The 18,860-nt window shown below is 40.8% G+C and overlaps 1 protein-coding gene across 2 annotated transcripts in view; it reads left to right on the top strand.

Moving 5' to 3' along the window:
- Positions 1-18,860, top strand: part of SMURF2 (SMAD specific E3 ubiquitin protein ligase 2) — a 65,630-nt gene that overhangs the window by 15,827 nt on the left and 30,943 nt on the right. For both annotated transcript variants that reach the window (XR_005660837.1, XM_007668078.3), the window contains exons 2-5: positions 10,322-10,360; positions 12,758-12,866; positions 16,326-16,459; positions 17,650-17,715. Coding sequence is in view for 1 of the 2 variants with exons in the window: in XM_007668078.3 (XP_007666268.1) it covers positions 10,322-10,360; positions 12,758-12,866; positions 16,326-16,459; positions 17,650-17,715 (348 nt within the window). In the remaining variant the exon portion in view is untranslated. The remainder of the gene's footprint in view (positions 1-10,321; positions 10,361-12,757; positions 12,867-16,325; positions 16,460-17,649; positions 17,716-18,860) is intronic.

Genomic DNA, 18,860 nt, shown 5'->3' with positions numbered 1-18,860 from the left:
AATTTAAGTGGTGGGATTGTGTATATAAAATTGGTATGTGTAGGTAATTGGGAAGCATGACTTTATTTTGCATGAACAAACAAACTCTTCAAAATATATAATAGATAATAGTGTTTACTGAGAAGCAGAGGAACAGGAAGTCTTCCTGTTTAGAATTTAGCTCCTCCCCCAGCCTCTTTGTTTTTGAGTCCGCCTGCCTGTTTAATCTTATTGGCTTTAGGACAACAACGCTTCTAGAGATTTCTCTGTGAATCAACATGACTCTTTTCTTGCTTTTTTTGCATTTCTCATTTACCTGTACTCTAGGGCTCAAGAGTCCGGCTGTACTAATTTTACCTTTTTTAATGGCATTACTAAGTGCAAAGAAGCCCCTAGGCAAAACCTCCAACATGCACAAATGGTAGGGGAATATATCAGGAATGCCAAGCAAGGAACCTGTCTCCTTAATTATTCCACCCCCCCCCCCCCAATTCTGGAACAAGCTGTTGACTGGACTTAGTCGTTGTGACCTTGTTCTTGCTCCTATTGGAGATGGAGCCAAGGTCAAAGATCTGAAATAATATTAAGTTACATATGCTACTACTCAAGCTTTTGCCTTTCCACGTATCCTTCTTAGCAGTCTCTTATTTACCTCTCTGTAAATCATTTTGTGACCATCTGCTCCATTAGATAGTAAGCTCTTTGAGGCCAGGGATCATGTCTTCTAACATTGTTGTACTCTCCCAAGCACTTGATAATAATAATAATAATTATGGTATTTGTTAAGGGCTTACTACTTGCCAGGCACTGTCCTAAGCACTGGGGTGTGTACAGGCAAATTGGATTGGTCATAGTCGCTGTCCCATGTGGGGATCACAGTCTCAATCCCCATTTTACAGATGAGGTAACTGAGGCCCAGAGAAATGAAGTGACGTGCCCAAGGTCACACAGAGGACCAGTGATGAGGCCGGGATTAGAACTCCCAGGCCCTGTGTCTATCATCTCCATTGTAATCTTCCAGGCACTTAGTACAGTATTCTGCACCCAGTAAGCACTTAGTAAATACCATTGGTTTATTGATTGATAGACTAGGAGTCCTTTGTCCAAAGGAAGAACACTAACTCTACTGTTCCTCTCCCCTGACTGCTTGTTCCTTTTCTTCTGCCCTGACTCGGGACAGCAGTGTTCTTGAGCAACATCAGTTTCCCTCCAAGAACTGGTCCACCCTTGTGAGACCTTGGGGTGGCGGGGGAGGGGGCATGAACATGTTCCCTCCCTTTAGAAAAAAACAAAAGGAAAGCCCTCCCTTGACTTTCGTGGAGGAGGGTTGGTACATGAGAAGCAATGTGGTCTAGTGTATTGGGCAAGGACTTGGGAGTCGGGAGAACCTGAGTTCGAATCCCAACTCCACCACCTATCTGCTATGTGACTTTGGGCAAATCACTTCAGTTCTTTGTGCCTCAGTTACCTCATCTGTAAAATGGGGATTAAGATTGACCGTGTCCAATCTGATTAGTTTGTACCTACCCCAGCCAGGCACATATTAACTCTTAACAAATACCATTTTTTTTTTTTAAAAAAAAAAGACTTCTCTCTCCCCTTGCCACAGCCCTGCTGGATAACCTACTTCCCTTATTTGCTTTCACTTGCGTTTCAGAAATTTGGATCTTTAATGTAGATAGTGAATAGATTATATCATGTTTATGTCTGTCTCCCCCTCTAGACTCTAAGCTCGTTGTGGGCTTGAAATGTGTCTGTTATTGTTGTGTTGTACTCTCTCAAGCACTTAGCACAGTGCTGTGTATACAGTAAGTGCTCAATAAGTGATTGATTGATAGATGAAATTACATTGGTATTAACAAGAATGTAATTTTGCTGAACTCCTCTCTTTCCACATAGTGATGGGGACTGTGTTTGTGTCTTAAATTTATAAAGAGGCATACTTACTTAAGAAGTGTGAATCTCTACTGAAATATATTTCTGCAGAATAAGGTGACTGAGTCACTTAGTGTTTACTGAGCTCCCTATTTTGGACAGGGCACTATATTGCTAGGGAGAGCACCACAGAGGTAAAAGACACAATCCCTGCCCTCCATTAATTTAGAATCTAATGGGGGAGAAACAAAATTATTTACAGATGGGAGAAAAAGAATAGAAAGATTGATGAATAAATGCTTAGGTAAAATCATTGTGTGAAAAAGAGCTATGGATGACGGGGAGTGCTAAGTACTGAGGTGATAGTTGGGAGGAGGATATGACCTGGGGAGAAGAAAATTAATCCAGGAAAGCCTCCTGGAGAGTTTTGAAGCCAGGAAGAGCTGTGGTCTGGCAGATTTGAAAGGGAGTGAGTTCCGGACATGGGGGAGGGTATGAGCAAGGGGGGGATGGGGTTGGAAAAGGTAAGAGCCAGGGACAGTGAGAACATTTGCTTGGGAGGACTAGAGAGAACAATAAATAAGGAGTAAGCTAGCTGGTGGAGAGACTTGAAGCCACTTGCCATCAGTTGCAGGCGGAGTCGCTAAGATAGATGCTCTTTGTAAAGCCTACTCTTTTGCAGAGACCTGCACACTCACTCGTTTTGAATGCACTATGTGCACGATCGTGGCAATCTTTGCTTTAACAGTACTTTAGTCGCCTGTATTTTTGCGGTTGTTTCTTAGCCACATGATGACTGACTTAGATAGGACTGCTTAGTTTGGCATGGCCATGTTTAGCCCAGTTGGCATCATTTTGCTTGGCCACTCTTTTTTTTTGCAAGGGCACAGAATTCTCACGGCCTCAGGGAGCTGTTCATTTGCCAGTCTCCTGACTTGAGTGGACTCTCACTACCACATGATTTGGGCAGTGGTGTGGTTTTGGGAAAAGGCAAAGATTCATTGAGTTGCGTAGACTTTCACTCTTGCTTAAAACTAGACAATCTCTTAATGCCGTTTGCTCAGGGCTTAGGTGGACTATTTGCCAAGATGCTTGGTTTCTTACTTTATGATCTCAGTTGTAAGACCGGTTCTGTTTAGTTCTCTTTTCTTACCACTGTTGAGATACAGAGCTACCGGTCCTCCTGATTTCACTTGGTGCTCTAACATGTAGGTTGCAGAGGCCTTGGGCGCGTATTAACATCGGCCTGCACAGGTGCTTAGACTGTCCCGACTCCCAGTGCGCAACACGTTAATTTTCACTTAAGTCCTGAGTGGTTCAAGTTGGGAAATAGTGTGGAGGAAAACCTGGCAGTTTCAACACACTGAATGTAGCATATGCTAATCAATCAAAAGTAACACCGTGGTTGTGAGTTTCTGGACAAGGAGGGTGTGAAAACCATTAATTGGGGAGGTCTTTCTCTCATGGATGATGGCAAACACACAGGATTCAAACAACAGGATGAACCTACTTTTTAAGGTTGGCATCCCTGCACAACAATGAATCTGACCCACTTGGTCTGGCAATTGCCCCAAGAGCATTCACAAAGTGTCTGGTGTCTCCAGTTGTCCAGTCCTGCTTCACATTCAAGAGCTGCTATAATTCATCCTGCCCCTCTTGTGATGAAATTACAGTCATTAAAAAAGGCTAAACCTAACAGCGATCCAGTTAGATACTTTGAAAACAAAGGTCTTCCTAATACCCAGCCGAGGAAAGGATGTCATCAATATGATGACCCTTACCTGCGCGGCGAAGGGAAGTCCCACTGGAATTTATTGGGTCTCAGATCATGGGTTGGGACTGTCTCCGTTTTTTGCCGAATTGTACTCAGTATGGTGCTCTGCACACAGTAAGTGCTCAATGAGTATCATTGAATGAATGAGTATCCCACTACCCCCCCTGTGGATAGCATGGGAGCAAGTAGCTCCTGTAATCACCTTTGGCAAACTATGTCAGGTTCTCCAGGAGACTGTGCCACCGGCTGAGGTGTGGTTGGACACCGACATCCTCCTGCAAGACACAACCCTATGCACCAGAGAGCGCATCACTGTGGGGGTGACTGAGCAATATGCCACTGTCTGAGGTACGCAAGGCAGGAGCGTGGTCTTCCCTGTGCTCCCAGCCACTGTCGAGACTTGAGACTTGCTTTGGGCTAGCAGTTTTCCATCATTTCTTTCCCAAGAACTTTCACTTCCTTCCTGTTGAAGGTACTGCCGAGTGCAGAGCTGCCTGAAATTCACGACGTTGAACCTTTGAGGAAGCACATGTTCTAGAGTGTTTTGCCAAGTGGTTTTGAAAAGGAAAATCTATTGGATAGTGTGTAATGGTGCCCTGTTGTTGCCCTCCCTTTTTTGGACCTTTTTTTTTAATATTCTAAAATGCCATTTTTTGTAACATGCATTTCTTTTCAAGCTTCAAAAGAATTAAAATATCCTGCATTCTGGCAGTATCTCCTGAGTCTTTAATCTTGGTATCGGGTTTCAGTGCCAAAATTAACTTTGTGTTAAATGCAATCAAATAAAGCAGGGTGTTTGTTTGTATAACTGACATCCATAGTCCCTGGAGTAAAAATGTAAAGGAAGATTTTTTTCAGGATATTTTGGCCGCTTGTGTTGAATGTTTTAAAATAGGGTAAGAATGGAAAGAGGCACAGAAATTTTGTAATGTATTGGAGTAATTCAATAAAATGAAAATCAATGCATTCTTTTATACTCTTTTAATCTCTAACCTTTTAAAAGTACAATCCAGATGAATGGGTTTAGAAAGGGGATTAAAGGATGCCTCTCTTGTTTACTGTGCAAACTCTGTGAGCACATATTTACATGTAGGGGGGTGGAGGGAGAGGGTTTTTTTTCCCCCCAGGCAGTTTATGGCTACAAAACATGTGGCAAAGTCACATGGCTAAGCGAAGGATGTGTTGCTCTGCTATTGCCTAACTGAGAGCACAGCTTCCAGAAGCACATTTTGCCCTTTTCTGAGGTAGAAGCCTGAGGGAAGAGGAGAATGTGGGAGGGGAGGACACAGAAATAGAGTGGCCTAGTGGATAGAGCATGGACCTGGGAGTTAGAAGGATTTGGGTTCTAATCCCTGCTCCACCACTTGTCTGCCGTGTGACCGTGGACAAGGCACTTAACTTCCTTGGGCCTGAGTTACCTCACCTGTAAAATGGGGATTGAGGCTGTGAGCCCCATGTGGGTCAGGGACTGTTTCTAGCTGGATTACTTTGTATCTACCCCTGCATTTAGAACAGTTCCTGGCAAATAGTAAGTGCTTAACAAATGCCATAAAAAAAAAAAAGACAACTGATCTCCACTCCTGGGGAGTGCACAGTCCCCGCTATTTTTCAAGCCCTCAATTTTTGAAAAGTGTAATCCCGAAGCAGCTTGAAAAAACCCTTTAATGGCATGCTGCCTGCATTGGTACCTTGCCCAGTGCAACATGTTTATTAAATGTTAGTAGTTCCACACTGCAGGGAAACTCTTAAGTGCTTTGTTTTGCAGTAAGAAAGATACTTTGTATAGTGTTTATATTTCCCTTTAGGCAGGATTTCTCAGTGTGGTCCGTGAACCTTCAGGTTGAGGAAGCAGTGTGGCCTACTGGAAAGAGCGCAGGCCTGGGAGAGGATTTGGGTTCTAACCTCTGCTTTGCCACTTATCTGCTTTGTGACCTTGGGCAAGTCACTCAACTTCTCTGCATCCCAGTTCCCTGATCTGCAAAATAGGGAATCAGAACCTGGTCTCCCTCCTTACTTAGACTGCGAGCTCAGTGTGGGACCTGGTTATCTTGTATGTACCCCAGTGCTTAGTACAGTGTTTGTCACAGAGTATGTGCTTAACGAATACCATTACCTTATTATCATTGTCCTTTTTTGCCCATTCCGAGGGAGCCCCCAATACTGTTTTAGGACCACAGCTGTATGATACTAATTTTAAAAACCAAAGCCCAAACCAAAACCAAAGCCCTTTCCATCCGGACCTCTTCCTTCTTGTACAATCACTGCTCCTATCCCGACTGGATTACTACACCAGCCTCCTTTCTGACCTCCCAACCTTCTGACTCTCCCCACTTCAGTCTATACTTCACTCTGCTGCCCGGATTATCTTTCTACAGAAACACTCTGGGCATGTCACCCCCCTCCTCAAAAATCTCCAGTGGTTGCCTATCAAACTTCATATCAAGCAAAAGCTCCTCACTCATGGCTTCAAAGCTGTCCATCACTTTGCCCCCTCCTACGTCACCTCCGTTCTCTCCTCCTACAGCCCAGCCCACACACTCCGCTCCTTTGGTCCTAACCTCCTCACTGTGCCTCGTTCTCGCCTATCCTGCCGTCGACCCCTGGCCCATGTCCCACCTCTGGCGTGGAATGCCCTCCCTCCTTATATCCACCAAACTGGCACAGTTCCCCATTCAAAGCCCCACTGAAAGCTCACCTCCTCCAGGAAACCTTCCCAGACTGAGCCCCCCTTTTCCTCTGCCCTTTCTCCTCTCCCCATCGCCCCGACTCCCTCTGCCCTATCTCCCTCCCAGCCCCACAGTACTTGTGTATATATGTACATATTTATTATTCTATTTATTTTATTAATGATGCATTTATATCTATAGTTCTGTTTATATTGATGCTGTTGATGCCTGTCTAGTTGTTTTTTGGTGTTGCTGTTATCTGTCTCCTCCCTTGTAGACTGTAAGCCCGTTGTTGGGTAGGGATTGTCTCCATCTGTTGCTGAATTGTGTTTTCCAAGTGCTTAAAACAGTGCTCTGCACACAGCATACAGGTAAAGTCACAGTTACGGTCCTCCTTCCCTCAGATTTGGCAGTCTGAAATTGATGGTCAATATGGTGAAAAAAAAACCCTTCAGCTGTTCAGATATTAATAAGCTAAAATCTTTTGAGGTCCATGTGGTAAATTTTGTTTGTATTAGAATGGGAGATCAATTTTTCTCTTAGTGTATTTAAGGAGGGATATTGATCTTCCTGGAGGAGACTTTTCAGCTAATACAGAAGATATTTCTGCTGATTTAAGTTGATAGTCTTCAGAGGAGACTAACTGTAGAATTTTGAGGTAGTAAAAACTTCCTACCATTTTCTTCCATTAAATTGATTTAGTTAGGAGTTTTCTTTATTTCAGGGGGCCCATGAAGACAGAAATGGGAGGGGCAGAATGAAGCAGTGGTGTGTTTATGGGAGATGTAAGGAAGGCAAATATAAGATATTTTTCAGCATTTGAAAATGGTCAAACTAGAATCTTGTGTCATTTTGAACTTTAGTTCTGGGAAATTCTTATCTGTAGAAGGCAATTAAAGTTCCCACAGCATGAAGAACAGCAGTACCAGCTAAATCCTTGAAAATGGCTTGTTCATTTTATATGTATCTCCTGAACAGTATTAAAAAAAGAGTAATTTTTAGGTTGAGAGAGAGCGAGAGAGAGAGAGAGAGAGTATGTGTGTGTGTTTCCCCCTCTGAAGTAGTCTCATTCCAATCAGTAATGTAATTGGAATGCAACCACAGACTGATGGAGGAAGGGAAATTTTTGGCAAGAAGAGACAGAGCAGTTGGGAATTTTATTCAGATTAAAGCATAGACAGTCATTCATTATCAGCCCACCGCCCTTCGTCAACAAAATAGCATTGTATTTTTACAGCTGGAATTTACATTAATAATTGGATATTACATACAACCAGCTGGGTTATTACATGCAACCATCATAGAACGTAGCCCACTCAGTTTTTCCATAATATATCTTTTTCACTACACATTTTTAATAGAACTGCTAAGGAACTAGGGGATGTTTTTGGACAACGTGCATCTCTAAGGATAGTATGCGATGTATTATTGGAAGAAATGGATGTGTGAATGGCTTAGGTCAAAGCATGGAAATTATGTGAGTTTTCCTTAATGTGGGGTTTGTCAAGAATGTAACCCCACATTAGAGGAGAGCTAAGGGTACTAATGAGTGACAGAAGAGTTTTAATAGGGGGAAAGATTAATTTGTAAGACCAATTTTTCAGATGATAAAATATCAGTTATGTTCCTGGGCACTCATGATGCTTTTTGGAATAAAAGACATGGATTGAAGTAAATTGTCTGTAGCAGCTGAAACCTTAGATTGAGAAGAGATTAACTTTTCTCCAAAAGTGAGTGACCACCAGATCAGACTATTGGTGTGAGTTCCTTCGTTGATGCTCTGGATGATTTCCAGTCTTCATGCTGACTAGGTCCAGTGAGATAGGATTTTTCCTGTCCACATAAGTGGTCCCTCCCCTTGAACAAGTCATTTGGACCACAGCTGATAGGCCCTACTTTGTGAGGTCCTTAGCTAGTTGTTCTAAGAAAATGAAGCACAAGTTAGAGGTATTGATGTGCTGATGTGGTGAATAGAAACTTTTGGAGAACCTTATATGAATAACCTTTGTTATCTTAGACCATGATGCTTCTGGGATGTGATTTTATTGTCATCTGCTGTCAAAACCTGTATTTCTTAGGAAAATTGGCAGCAACAGTGATTTCTGTTTTTGGCAAAAATGTCTGTTAATCAAAAGTCTTTTTCACAAAAAAAAAATAAAGTGCAACATAGGGCAACAGATTTCTGGGGTAGCCAGGTGATGTGTGATGGTTCTTAAACCTAAAGGAATTTCCAAGATGAAACATTAGAAATGCCTTGACTACTGCATTGGCCTCTTTGCTGACCTCCCTCCCTTCTCCCTCTCCCTTCTCCAGTCCATGCTCCATTCTGCTGCCCAGATCATTTTTTTTGAATGATCCTCAGTCCACATCTCCCCTGTCCTCAAAGTCCTCCAGTGGTTGCCGATCCATTTCCATATCAAACAGGAACTCTTTACCATGGGCGTTAAAGTTCTCAAGTGTCTTTCCCCCATCTTTTAGAGTCCTTCAGTAAGACTGCTGCTTCTAGTGCCCATTGGAGATTTCTTTTTCTTTTTACAAGATTATAAGGGGAATATTTTGTAATCTTGAGGTGTTTTAACAGGAAGTAGTCCCTGAAGTGCAGTGGAAGGCTGGTGATCTGAATCCAAACACTTTTTGACTTATTTAGTCTGAACAAAGTCCTGGGGTATACAGACGAAGATCAGACCTGGCACAGATCCAGTTGAATCCTCAAGCAATCAATTAAGCAGTGGTATTTATTGAGTGCTTACTGTGTGCCAAACATTGTTCTAAGCGCTTCAGAGAGTTTATACAAGTTTACAGAATTACAGATGGTTATGTAAATAAGTGCTCTGGGGCTGGGGAAAGAGTGAATATCAACATGCTTAAGGAAATCAGACCCAAGTGCCTAGGCCATGCAGAAGGGAGGGTTAAGACAGGGACATAATTATGTATATAAATTATTCATATTAATGTCACTCTCCTCCTCTAGTCTCTAAACTCATTACGGGCAGGGAACCTATCTGCTAAATCTGTTGTATGGTACTCTCCCAAGTACTTAGAACAGTGCCCTGCACAGAGTAAGTGCTCAATAAATACCATTCATTTAATCAGGGAAGGCCTCTTGGAGGAAATGTGATTTTAGTAGGACTTTGAAGATTAGGAGCAAGATGGTCTATGTAACATAAATGGGGAGGGAGTTCCCAGCCAGAGGGAAGATATGGGCAGGGGGACAGTGACAAGCAAGTCAAGATTAAGGTACAGTGAGAAGGGTGGAGTTAAAGGAGCTAAAGTATGCGGATTTGGTTTGTGGGAAGAGATCAGCAAAGTGTAGGGGTCAGGATATCTAGGAATAAGAAACCCTTGCTGGTCCTTCAAGAGACAGAGATCCATATTTATCATATGCTTAAAATTTATTTTGGATTGAGTAATCTTTAATGTAGGACTTGAGTTGCTGGCTATTTTAAACAACTCTGACAAAGCAGTTTTAGTTTGTTGCATTTTACTAAGGGGCTATTTATCAATAACAACAAATCATCACAGAGGTATTATAAAGAAGAATGATTCCTACTAGGCAGCTGCTGGAATTCTGGGGGCTGTGATTGGCTGATAAAAATCATATTTTGGATTTACACAGCACTTTTCCTCCAAGCAATTGGGCAGATACCATTGATCTTTTTTTGAGTGCTTTTCCTTCCATTCCTTCTTCAGTCCCCTGTTCCCTTCTCTTTCCTCCTCTAATATTATGGAGATGTTCTGAGTGTAGAAGAACTCTGTGGAGTGTTTGCACATGATGGGAATTCAGACTCAAAACAGCAGTTTATGAACTTTTCACTCTTAGCTGTTGCTGAAGTTTTTGCCTAAGTCATTTTTTGGCTTATCTATTTTTGCTTTGCATATTATTTTGAACAGTTTTTGATCATTTCATGTCTTGTTACATGTTTAGCCACTTATATTTTATCACAGCAATTTAACTGAATGTAACACATTTGACAGTCATGAAACTTCAGTTTTTAATTATTTTCTTGTATTTCTTTTTTCCTTGCAGTACTTTGTGCAAAAAACCTGGTGAAAAAGGATTTTTTCAGTAAGTAATCATTTTGGATTTGTCAATAGGCCTTGCACTTTTGGAGGGGTTTTTTACTTTCAGAGTATTTAAAACTTTTTTTTGTAAAGTCTTGAGAATTTCAGAGAATATATTCCTTTAAATTTTGAATCTCTAATTCAATTGTTAGAAATTTGTAAATATGTGGTATTTTGAGTACTTAAAAATTTTAAGTAAACTCAACATAGAATATATTTTCAAAGCCATCTGAGTTTTTTACAAGGATAGTAAGAATTATCCTGAAAGCAGAAATCATTTTGTTAAAGTGGTAACCGGAATATGTCTGATACCCGTATATATTAGGTAATGCTTCATAGAAATGAGAAACTTAACACTTTCCTTTTTTATAAGAAAATTATTGCCGAAAATAGTTCTCCTATAACCGTATTTTCACTAAGCATTGTGTATAATACTCTATTGTGGAACTAGGGTGCATTTTTCAGGCAATGCAGCCATTCTAAATAAAATGCTTTGGTCATGTTAGATGAAACAGTAGTGGGCATTTGTGTAGCACTGGTCAAGTCTTGGGTCTGTGACATGAGTTACAGTAATTAACATGAGATACTCCAAGAACAGAGGCTTCCACTAGGATGGACAGTCATCTGGTTTTATACTAGACGGAGCTTTTCAGCCTGACTGTCCCCTAACCAGTATGACTACAACATTGGATGCCTTCATGTGTGGCACTTTTATTTTCAGTGTCTCAAGTATTGCCTCCGTGTTCTGTTAGCCATACCTGGCATGCATACTACTTAAGGCCTGGCAAGGGAACCCCATATCCCTCAGGCAAGTGGGGTTGGAGGGAATCAGGGATTCCTCCAGAGAAATGCTCCAGGTTCAGGGTGAGATGGGTCTACTCCAAAACGGGCCCACTTGATGTCATACACTGTAAGCTCACGGGCAGGAAACATGTCTACCTACTCTGCTGTATTGTACTCTCCCAAGTGCTTATCCTAGTGCTCTGCACACAGTAAGTGCTCAATAAATGCGATTGACTGATACACCGGGTGCTCAGCGTAATGTATGTGACATCATGTGCATCTCAAGGTCTGAAGTTTCTGAGGACCATTAGCCTTCCTTCCCAGTCCCCTTCTTGTCTAGAAGAACTAACTATGCAGTAAAACACCGGTATTGATTGAATGGGCAATTTCTAAAGACCATTGAAAAATGATTTCTTAAAAAAATTACAATGGTAAATATAAAGGAAGGAAAGGTTTTAAATCTGCACAATGCTTTAGCAATTCCCAAATGTTTGCCACTAGAGGTCTCACCAACTACGAGAAAGTACTGGTGACAAAGTATGAAAGAACCTGATGAATTAATTGTATTATTCATTCATTCAATTATATTTATTGAGTGCTTACTATGTGCGGAGCACTGTACTAAGCGCTTGGAATGTACGAATCAGTAACAGATAGAGACAGTCCCTGCCCTTTGACGGGCTTACAGTCTAATCGGGAGAGACAGACAAAAACAATAGCAATAAATAGAATCAAGATTCACTTGTATTATGCACCTTCAGGAATGGGTTCAAGAAGCACTGGATGACTGGTGGAGTGTTATCAACACGGTTGTGTTTTCCAGAAGTGATGTTGAATGAAAACAGTCATGTAAAGATAAGAGTGTAGCCAGATGATTTTTTTCCCATGGTGACACAGACAGAACCATCTGCCTTTTAGTCGATCAGTGGTATTTGTTGAGCGCTTACTGTGTGCAGAACACTCTACTAAGTTCCGAGAGAGTACAATACAACAGAATTAGTGTATATGTTCCCTGCTCATAAAGAGCTTACGATCTAGAGGGAAACCTGTTACCCTTACAAGGGAGAAGGTGCCCAGCCACCTGCAATTTAGTGCTTTGCCCCAGGGCTAACTCTCCTGAGGCAGTTGTATCCCTAGGTTTAAGGGAAGGAATTCCTTGTTCTACATTTGTGATGCCTGGTTAAATAAGATTGAAAGTGGCAATCGGGAGTATGATTCTGAACAAATAGCTGTCTCTGAGGATCGAGACGAGGGCTTTAGAACTTCTGGGAACTAAGTGTTTCCCTAGGTCAAGGAGCAAATCACCCAAGGTGAGAGGCTAAATTGAGAATGGCGGAGACTTTCAGTGATTCTGAGGATGGCAAATGGTAGATGTATCTTTTAATATTCAGAGAATATAAAAACTAAGGTCAAATGGTTTTTATGATGCTTAGTCAAACCCTGCTGCAGATGTGCAGTCAAAATGTTACTCGTTTTAAAAGCAGAATTTAGGGCCAAGTACTATTTCAGTAAGGGTTGCTCTATGGTGAAATGTAGAGTTTTGGCAAGTTGATCTTTATTTCCTTTTAATGGTTAAAAAGGTCATTTTAAAATCCTTCTCTCCCACCCTTTCTTTCAGGACTTCCTGATCCATTTGCTAAGGTGGTGGTTGATGGATCTGGCCAGTGCCACTCTACAGATACTGTGAAGAATACACTTGATCCCAAGTGGAATCAGCATTATGACTTGTAGGTGTAATTATAATCTTGGATTGTAACATAACTAAAGATGGGTGATTCAATTCTCTGCATAGAAATTAGAAAGCCTGGCAACTGGCAAATATTCTCAGTCGGAACCACGCATAACTTGGTCTCTAGTCTTTTGTATGACAAAGATATTTAGTCTTTAAACAGACTACTGTTCTTTAGCTTTTGAGTTATTTTGTGTGGAAGGTGAGCCTGTCAGAAACAGTGAACTTGTGAAAAAGCAGACCATTGCCACAAGTTAGACTAAAGCAAACTGTGTCCTAGTGCGTTAAGGAAAATCGGTTTGGCCTTGGTTCAGATGTTAGGATAAAGGCTGAAGTCAAAATTTTGCATTACTGGGATTTAGTTGGCCTGAAAATGAGTATCCATTTTTTAATTGAAATTGTCAGTCACCTGATCATTGGACTGGGAGGCTGCATGCCACCTCCTTCAGTGGTGAATTTCAAATTCTTAAACATTAACTTTTGGTGTGAAAGGCATTGATTTATGGTTTATTTTGCCAAATTTCAAGGAAAAGATGTTGGGTATAATTGGTTTTAAGAACAAATATCTCTTTTAGAATCAGGTGCTGCACAACAGAAAAAAATTCAGTTTGCCATAGGCTTTTCATGTTTATTTCTCCCGTATACTCGATGCCAACCTTTATGTCTTTTACTTCTGCTGTATGTTTCCAAGCTTCTATTATATGTCTTTGTACCCAGTATTCTCCCAATGAATGCTTTTGATGATGATGAAGTCAGCAATGCCAATTTAGTATCTTCCAAGTCTTAAGCTGAAAATCAGGTTTTAAAAATGAATTCTGCCTTTGCACCTCAGAGAATAAGTAGTGTGCCCCTAAGAATTGTGGAGGAAAGAAGTTTCTGCTATTCTTACTACATTTTAGGTTTATTGTAAGGATTGCAGTGTAACGACAAAATGTTAAAAGTACCCTGTGTCCCTTGAGGGAAGGTCACTAACTTTTTTGCTTGGGACTTTTTTTAAAAATTTTTGTCCAGATTTGCTGACAACCCTAATTTTTGATGTCCAGATTACATTAAATGGGATTTTGCTTTGTGCAGCCAGGATAAGGATTTGGACTTTGAGCCACTTTTAGTCCCACCTCCCAGCCCAAATGGTATTGGGCCGATTTCCTTTGGTGATATTCAGGTCATTGGTGCCAGTTTTTCACTTTGAGTGTGGGGTGGATATGCATGATGGGGAGTGGGAGGAAGCCCCAAATTCATCCTCCCCACCCAAACCCTTGGCTCCCCATATATCTTTATTTTCCCAGGGCCCTTTTTAAACTGGCAAGACAGTGGCATGTTCAGATCAGGGCCAAGTTGCTGATGCACTTCTCCATCAGTCAGTGGTATTTGTAAGCAATTACCCTTCTACTGTGGGGCCCCTTCTCAGGGATGCTAATTGTAACTTTTACATCTTATAAGTTTGCCACTTTCAAATTTTATTTTCCCCCTAGAGCTGCAAATTGAAAAGAAATGCTTTTTTATTTTTTAAAAAAAATTGAAGTTGTGAGTTTTAGGGGCCGGGTATTTTGGTTATGTTGTGTGATGTGTGATTGTATTTTCTTTAATACGTGGTTTTTGGACTTGAGTTTCTTACATAGTAGATTAGTACCCAGTGGGTCAGATCAGCAGTACTTTTTGGTTGAAGGGGAGGAGGGAGAGAGGTGGGTTAGGACTTGGAGACCCTCTCTCCCTCTTGTCAGGAGCCTCCCTTGTGCACTTTTGGGGTCCTTCTAAATTGCAGACACTCTAAATACAGTAATTAAGTCACTCCTGGACAGGGGTGATGGTCTGGATAGATGTACAGAAGTCTTTCTAATCCCCCTAACGGGTCCTTTTACGTTTTGGATCTTGGGGCAGCTATACTTGTATCTTTTGCTCAATAAATACCATTGATTGAGTGATCTTTTTTGATGGGGCCTCTCTCTTGGTGGGTAGAACCTAAAGTGTTTTTCTGAGTCAACAAAATGTCGGTCAGCAGCAGAACATATTTACAAGAAACCAGGTTCTTAGAATATTATTTTGACATATAAATACGATACCAGATCAATTGGAAGGCTACTCCCATTGTCATTTTTGGAATTTTTAGATTCAGTAGTCATGGAAGGTCTGCTATTTTTTTCTGTTCAGGATTGCTTTAAGGAAGTAGTTTGCTAAATTGATATGTCCCTCTGTAAATTCTTTCAAAGAAGTGTGCTCTACAGAATAAACCTTAAAAGATCAAGGTTGTTGGACCAAAAATATGACTCCTGTTAGATATACATTTATCTAATTGTATTCTGCTGAAAATTATCTTGAATATAACTCTGTACTGGTTTTAGTCATCTAGCAATTAACTAGGGCACAGCTTTTTTCATAGTTGCAGATATACTCATAGACACGTACAGTAACGCTTTTCCCTGCTCTGCTTGTCTGCAGGCAGTAAAGTGAAATCTGCAAGGGTCCTGCTCTCTCAAGGCCTGCACACAGGAAAGAAGCAGGGAAAAAGCGTTACGTGAATACGCACATTCAAGTTCTGCAGCAATTTAAACCCCAACAGGTAGGTCAGATTTTTGGTCTAGCAGCCTTGACATTGGGAAAAAAAAATTGAAATTAGAACAATGCAGTCAGCTCTCCCAGTTCTCCCATGATGCAGGGGTTGCAATCCCTCTGTTTTTAAAAAAACCCCTTTTGTTTTAGTATCCACTCCGGGCATGTTGCCATGAGTATAGGTACAACCATGTCTTCCAGTTTTTCCTTATGTTCTGTCCAGGCACATGTATACTATTGGAGAAGCATTCCCTATTTCTGCCTTTATAGTCTATCCAAAAACGCATTATGAAAAGATGCCTTTGTGGCAGAACTGACTGTAGCTTGTTATGGTGTTCATATAGCACTTCAGGACTAAGTACTGTTCTAGACACTGGGATGAAATCAGGGTTAGGTCAGACAGGCCCCTGCCCCATAAATGGCTTACAGTCTAAGTGGACCATGGAGAAGGGGTTGAGGGCAAATATTTGTTGAAGAATAGCTGAAAATTTTGAGCTTATCTCATGTTCACATTCTAAAAGAAAACCAGTGGTCATGAAATTACCGACTCCAAAAGTATTTTTCGCAGTAACTAGCTACTAATAAAAAATTGTTTTATTTAAACATATCATGATTGTCCACCCAAAGTACTGTGGTATAAATTGGTCGACTTAGAATTTGTTCGTAAAATTAGTGTAAATTTTTTTTTTTTGCTATATTGCTAAGACAGTGGTCCGAGACTACATTAAAGAAAGGAAATACACATCTTGTAGAAATCTTGCAGGTTTGCTTATATTCATCTGCTTCCAACTAAGTTTTCTCCATGGAAAATAATTCAGTTTTGAATATGTTCAGTTTGTAAATGTGAAAAGAAAAGCAGAAAATTAGCTTAGTGTTTCTTATAGCTGGCAATGTTTTAAATTTTTTCCAGATATATTGGGAAATCTGATTCGGTAACCATCAGTGTATGGAATCACAAGAAAATCCATAAAAAACAAGGTGCTGGTTTTCTGGGTTGTGTGCGACTTCTTTCCAATGCCATCAATCGCCTCAAAGACACTGGTTGTAAGTAGATGACAGAAGATTTAATATTTTAGTGAGAACTTTTTCATATAATAGCTTTTTAAAAATGTGGGTGTGTATCTTTAATGCTGTTTAAAGTGTGTTCTTTTTAATTTGCTTCTTTCCGGCCATGTGTTTTCAGTTTGCTAGCTAACTGCTATCTGAGGATGAGTTGGTAGGCACTTGTGCTTAGATGAGTGGTTTGAATTTTACGTGGTTAAAGGCAGTGATCAATGGCACTAATGCAGTCTAGCAAATTAACCCTGTTTATGTTTGCTCTACTTCTATAATCCTAATAAAGGTCCTGGGATAGGAACAGGAAAGAGTATTGGGGATAAATAGGAAGAAGCAGCTGCCCTTTGATAAGTCTACAGTAGAAGCATGATCCTTTGGAGGATGTGGGAATGCTCTCAGATTTGAGAAAGAATGATTCACAGCATCAGGGTTTGGGGCACCTTTGGGATGCTGAGTTTCCTAGGGCAATTCTGGGAACCTCTAGCTCACCAGCAGCTGTGGACTCAGTACTGTTCTCTCCTAAGCGCTTAGTACAGTGCTCTGCACCAGGAAGCACTCAATAAATGCAATTGAATGAATGAATGAAAAATAAATCAGAAAGTTTTGTTGTAATACAAGGGTGGTGATACTTGAGCAGGGAAGAGGACTGGAGAGTTTGCAATTTGATAGCACTTTAGATCCAGGGATCCGGGATAGTGGTGATTCAGGAATCTTCCAGCATTCTGCTTCCCATGTAACTTCTATGGGGAAGCCTGGGCACTCAGACAAACAGTATCATGAGATCTAGGTGATCCCGTGGCAATACTTTACTTGATCTCCAGCCTTGGAAACAAATGGTCTGGAGTACCTGATTTTTTGTATTGCTGCTGACTGGACGATAGAAGTTCTATTTTATTTTGTAATAGAAGTTGGCTAGTTACAGATGGCACTTATGCCGAGTAGTGAGAAGTTTTACTGGAATTTAATTTCCTCCTGAAAAGGCACTAGGGTGAATATAGGAATTCAGCAGATCCAACTAAATGTTACATTTGTCCTTTCTTAGCTTTACTTATTGTATAATTATAATTGAAATGTTAAATTTTCTTTAAAGAACTGATTCCTTTCCATTTCTAAAGATACTTTAGCAATTTACAGTTAATGAAGCATATTTGTTGATTTTATTTTTCTTTTTGAAATAGATCAGAGGTTGGATCTATGCAAACTGGGGCCAAATGACAATGATACAGTTAGAGGACAGATAGTAGGTGAGTGTGAAACTTAAAGGTTGCTTTATTAAAAATTTGGGTTACCTTATCTAAAAATGACTAATTCAAGACACAGTATTGTGGAAGCTTTTAGTAAGTTCATACTAAAGTAAAAAGTTTCAGAATGAAACGTGGATACTTAATTTAAAAAATGAGCCAAGATGCTATGAAAAGTTCATGGGATTTTAAAATAGGAATCCCAAGTTTTCTTTCATTGTGACTTTATCTTTTAATTTTTTAGTTTCTTGACCGCTTTCTTGTCATTACTAATATCTAATAAATGCTCATGCTGTGCAAAACACTGAACTTAATGTTGGGGTAGTAGCATGAATCAAGGAAAACGTGATCTCCAGCCAGCAAGGGGCCTCACAGTCTCAGGGAGAGGACAACTAAGAATAAAAATAAAACCAGATTAAAATTAATCCGATCCTAAATATGAATATGCACAGTGAAATCTGCATTGAGCATTCTGGGCCCAGGGTTGTGCTGGGGGACAGCAGTGCTCTTGAATTAGGGGAAGCCGGCAGCTGGGGCAGAAATCCTGAGCTGAGTGTAAGGGTACCCTCTGCAAGGGTGGCCTGAGCAGAGCAGTGTTCTCTCCCACCTCCTTACTCATTGGGCCTGCTGACCATGGCGGCTTAAGTCGGGGTTTCTAACAATGATAGAATCATTTCTTTCTTTTTCTCTATCCAGTCTATCCCCTCCCTCCCCAAGCTCAGAGTACCACTTGAATTGCTGCTGAAGTGGTGGACCTGGCCCCCGTGGAGTCTGTAGAACATCGTAATGTTGCAGTGTTGTGCCCCACAGCTGGGTCACACCACCTTTGGCTATAATAAAGTAGTAGAAGCGGTAATAATATTAAGTGCCTACTGTGTACGAAGCACTGTACTAAGCATTGGGAGAGGATACACAGGTGGGAATTAGACAGGATCCCCATCTCTCGTGGGACTCAAAATCTAAAGTAGTTTTGTAACTCAGGGCAATACAATACCGCTTTGAGAATATAATTTTTGGCATTTATTTTTGGAAATCTTGGGTGACTTTGCCACTCAGAAAAGGAAAGATCCCTAATACTAGTGAGTGACAGATATGACTAAAAAATTTTGGAAACTACTACTCTTCCTGAACTACACCTTTGTTCAGGA

The sequence above is a fragment of the Ornithorhynchus anatinus genome, chromosome 15 (assembly GCF_004115215.2).
Source record: "Ornithorhynchus anatinus isolate Pmale09 chromosome 15, mOrnAna1.pri.v4, whole genome shotgun sequence".
NCBI classification, from domain to species: Eukaryota; Metazoa; Chordata; class Mammalia; order Monotremata; family Ornithorhynchidae; genus Ornithorhynchus; species Ornithorhynchus anatinus.
The sequence above is the reverse complement of the archived record's forward strand: the minus strand, read 5'-3'. Positions and strand labels throughout refer to the sequence as shown.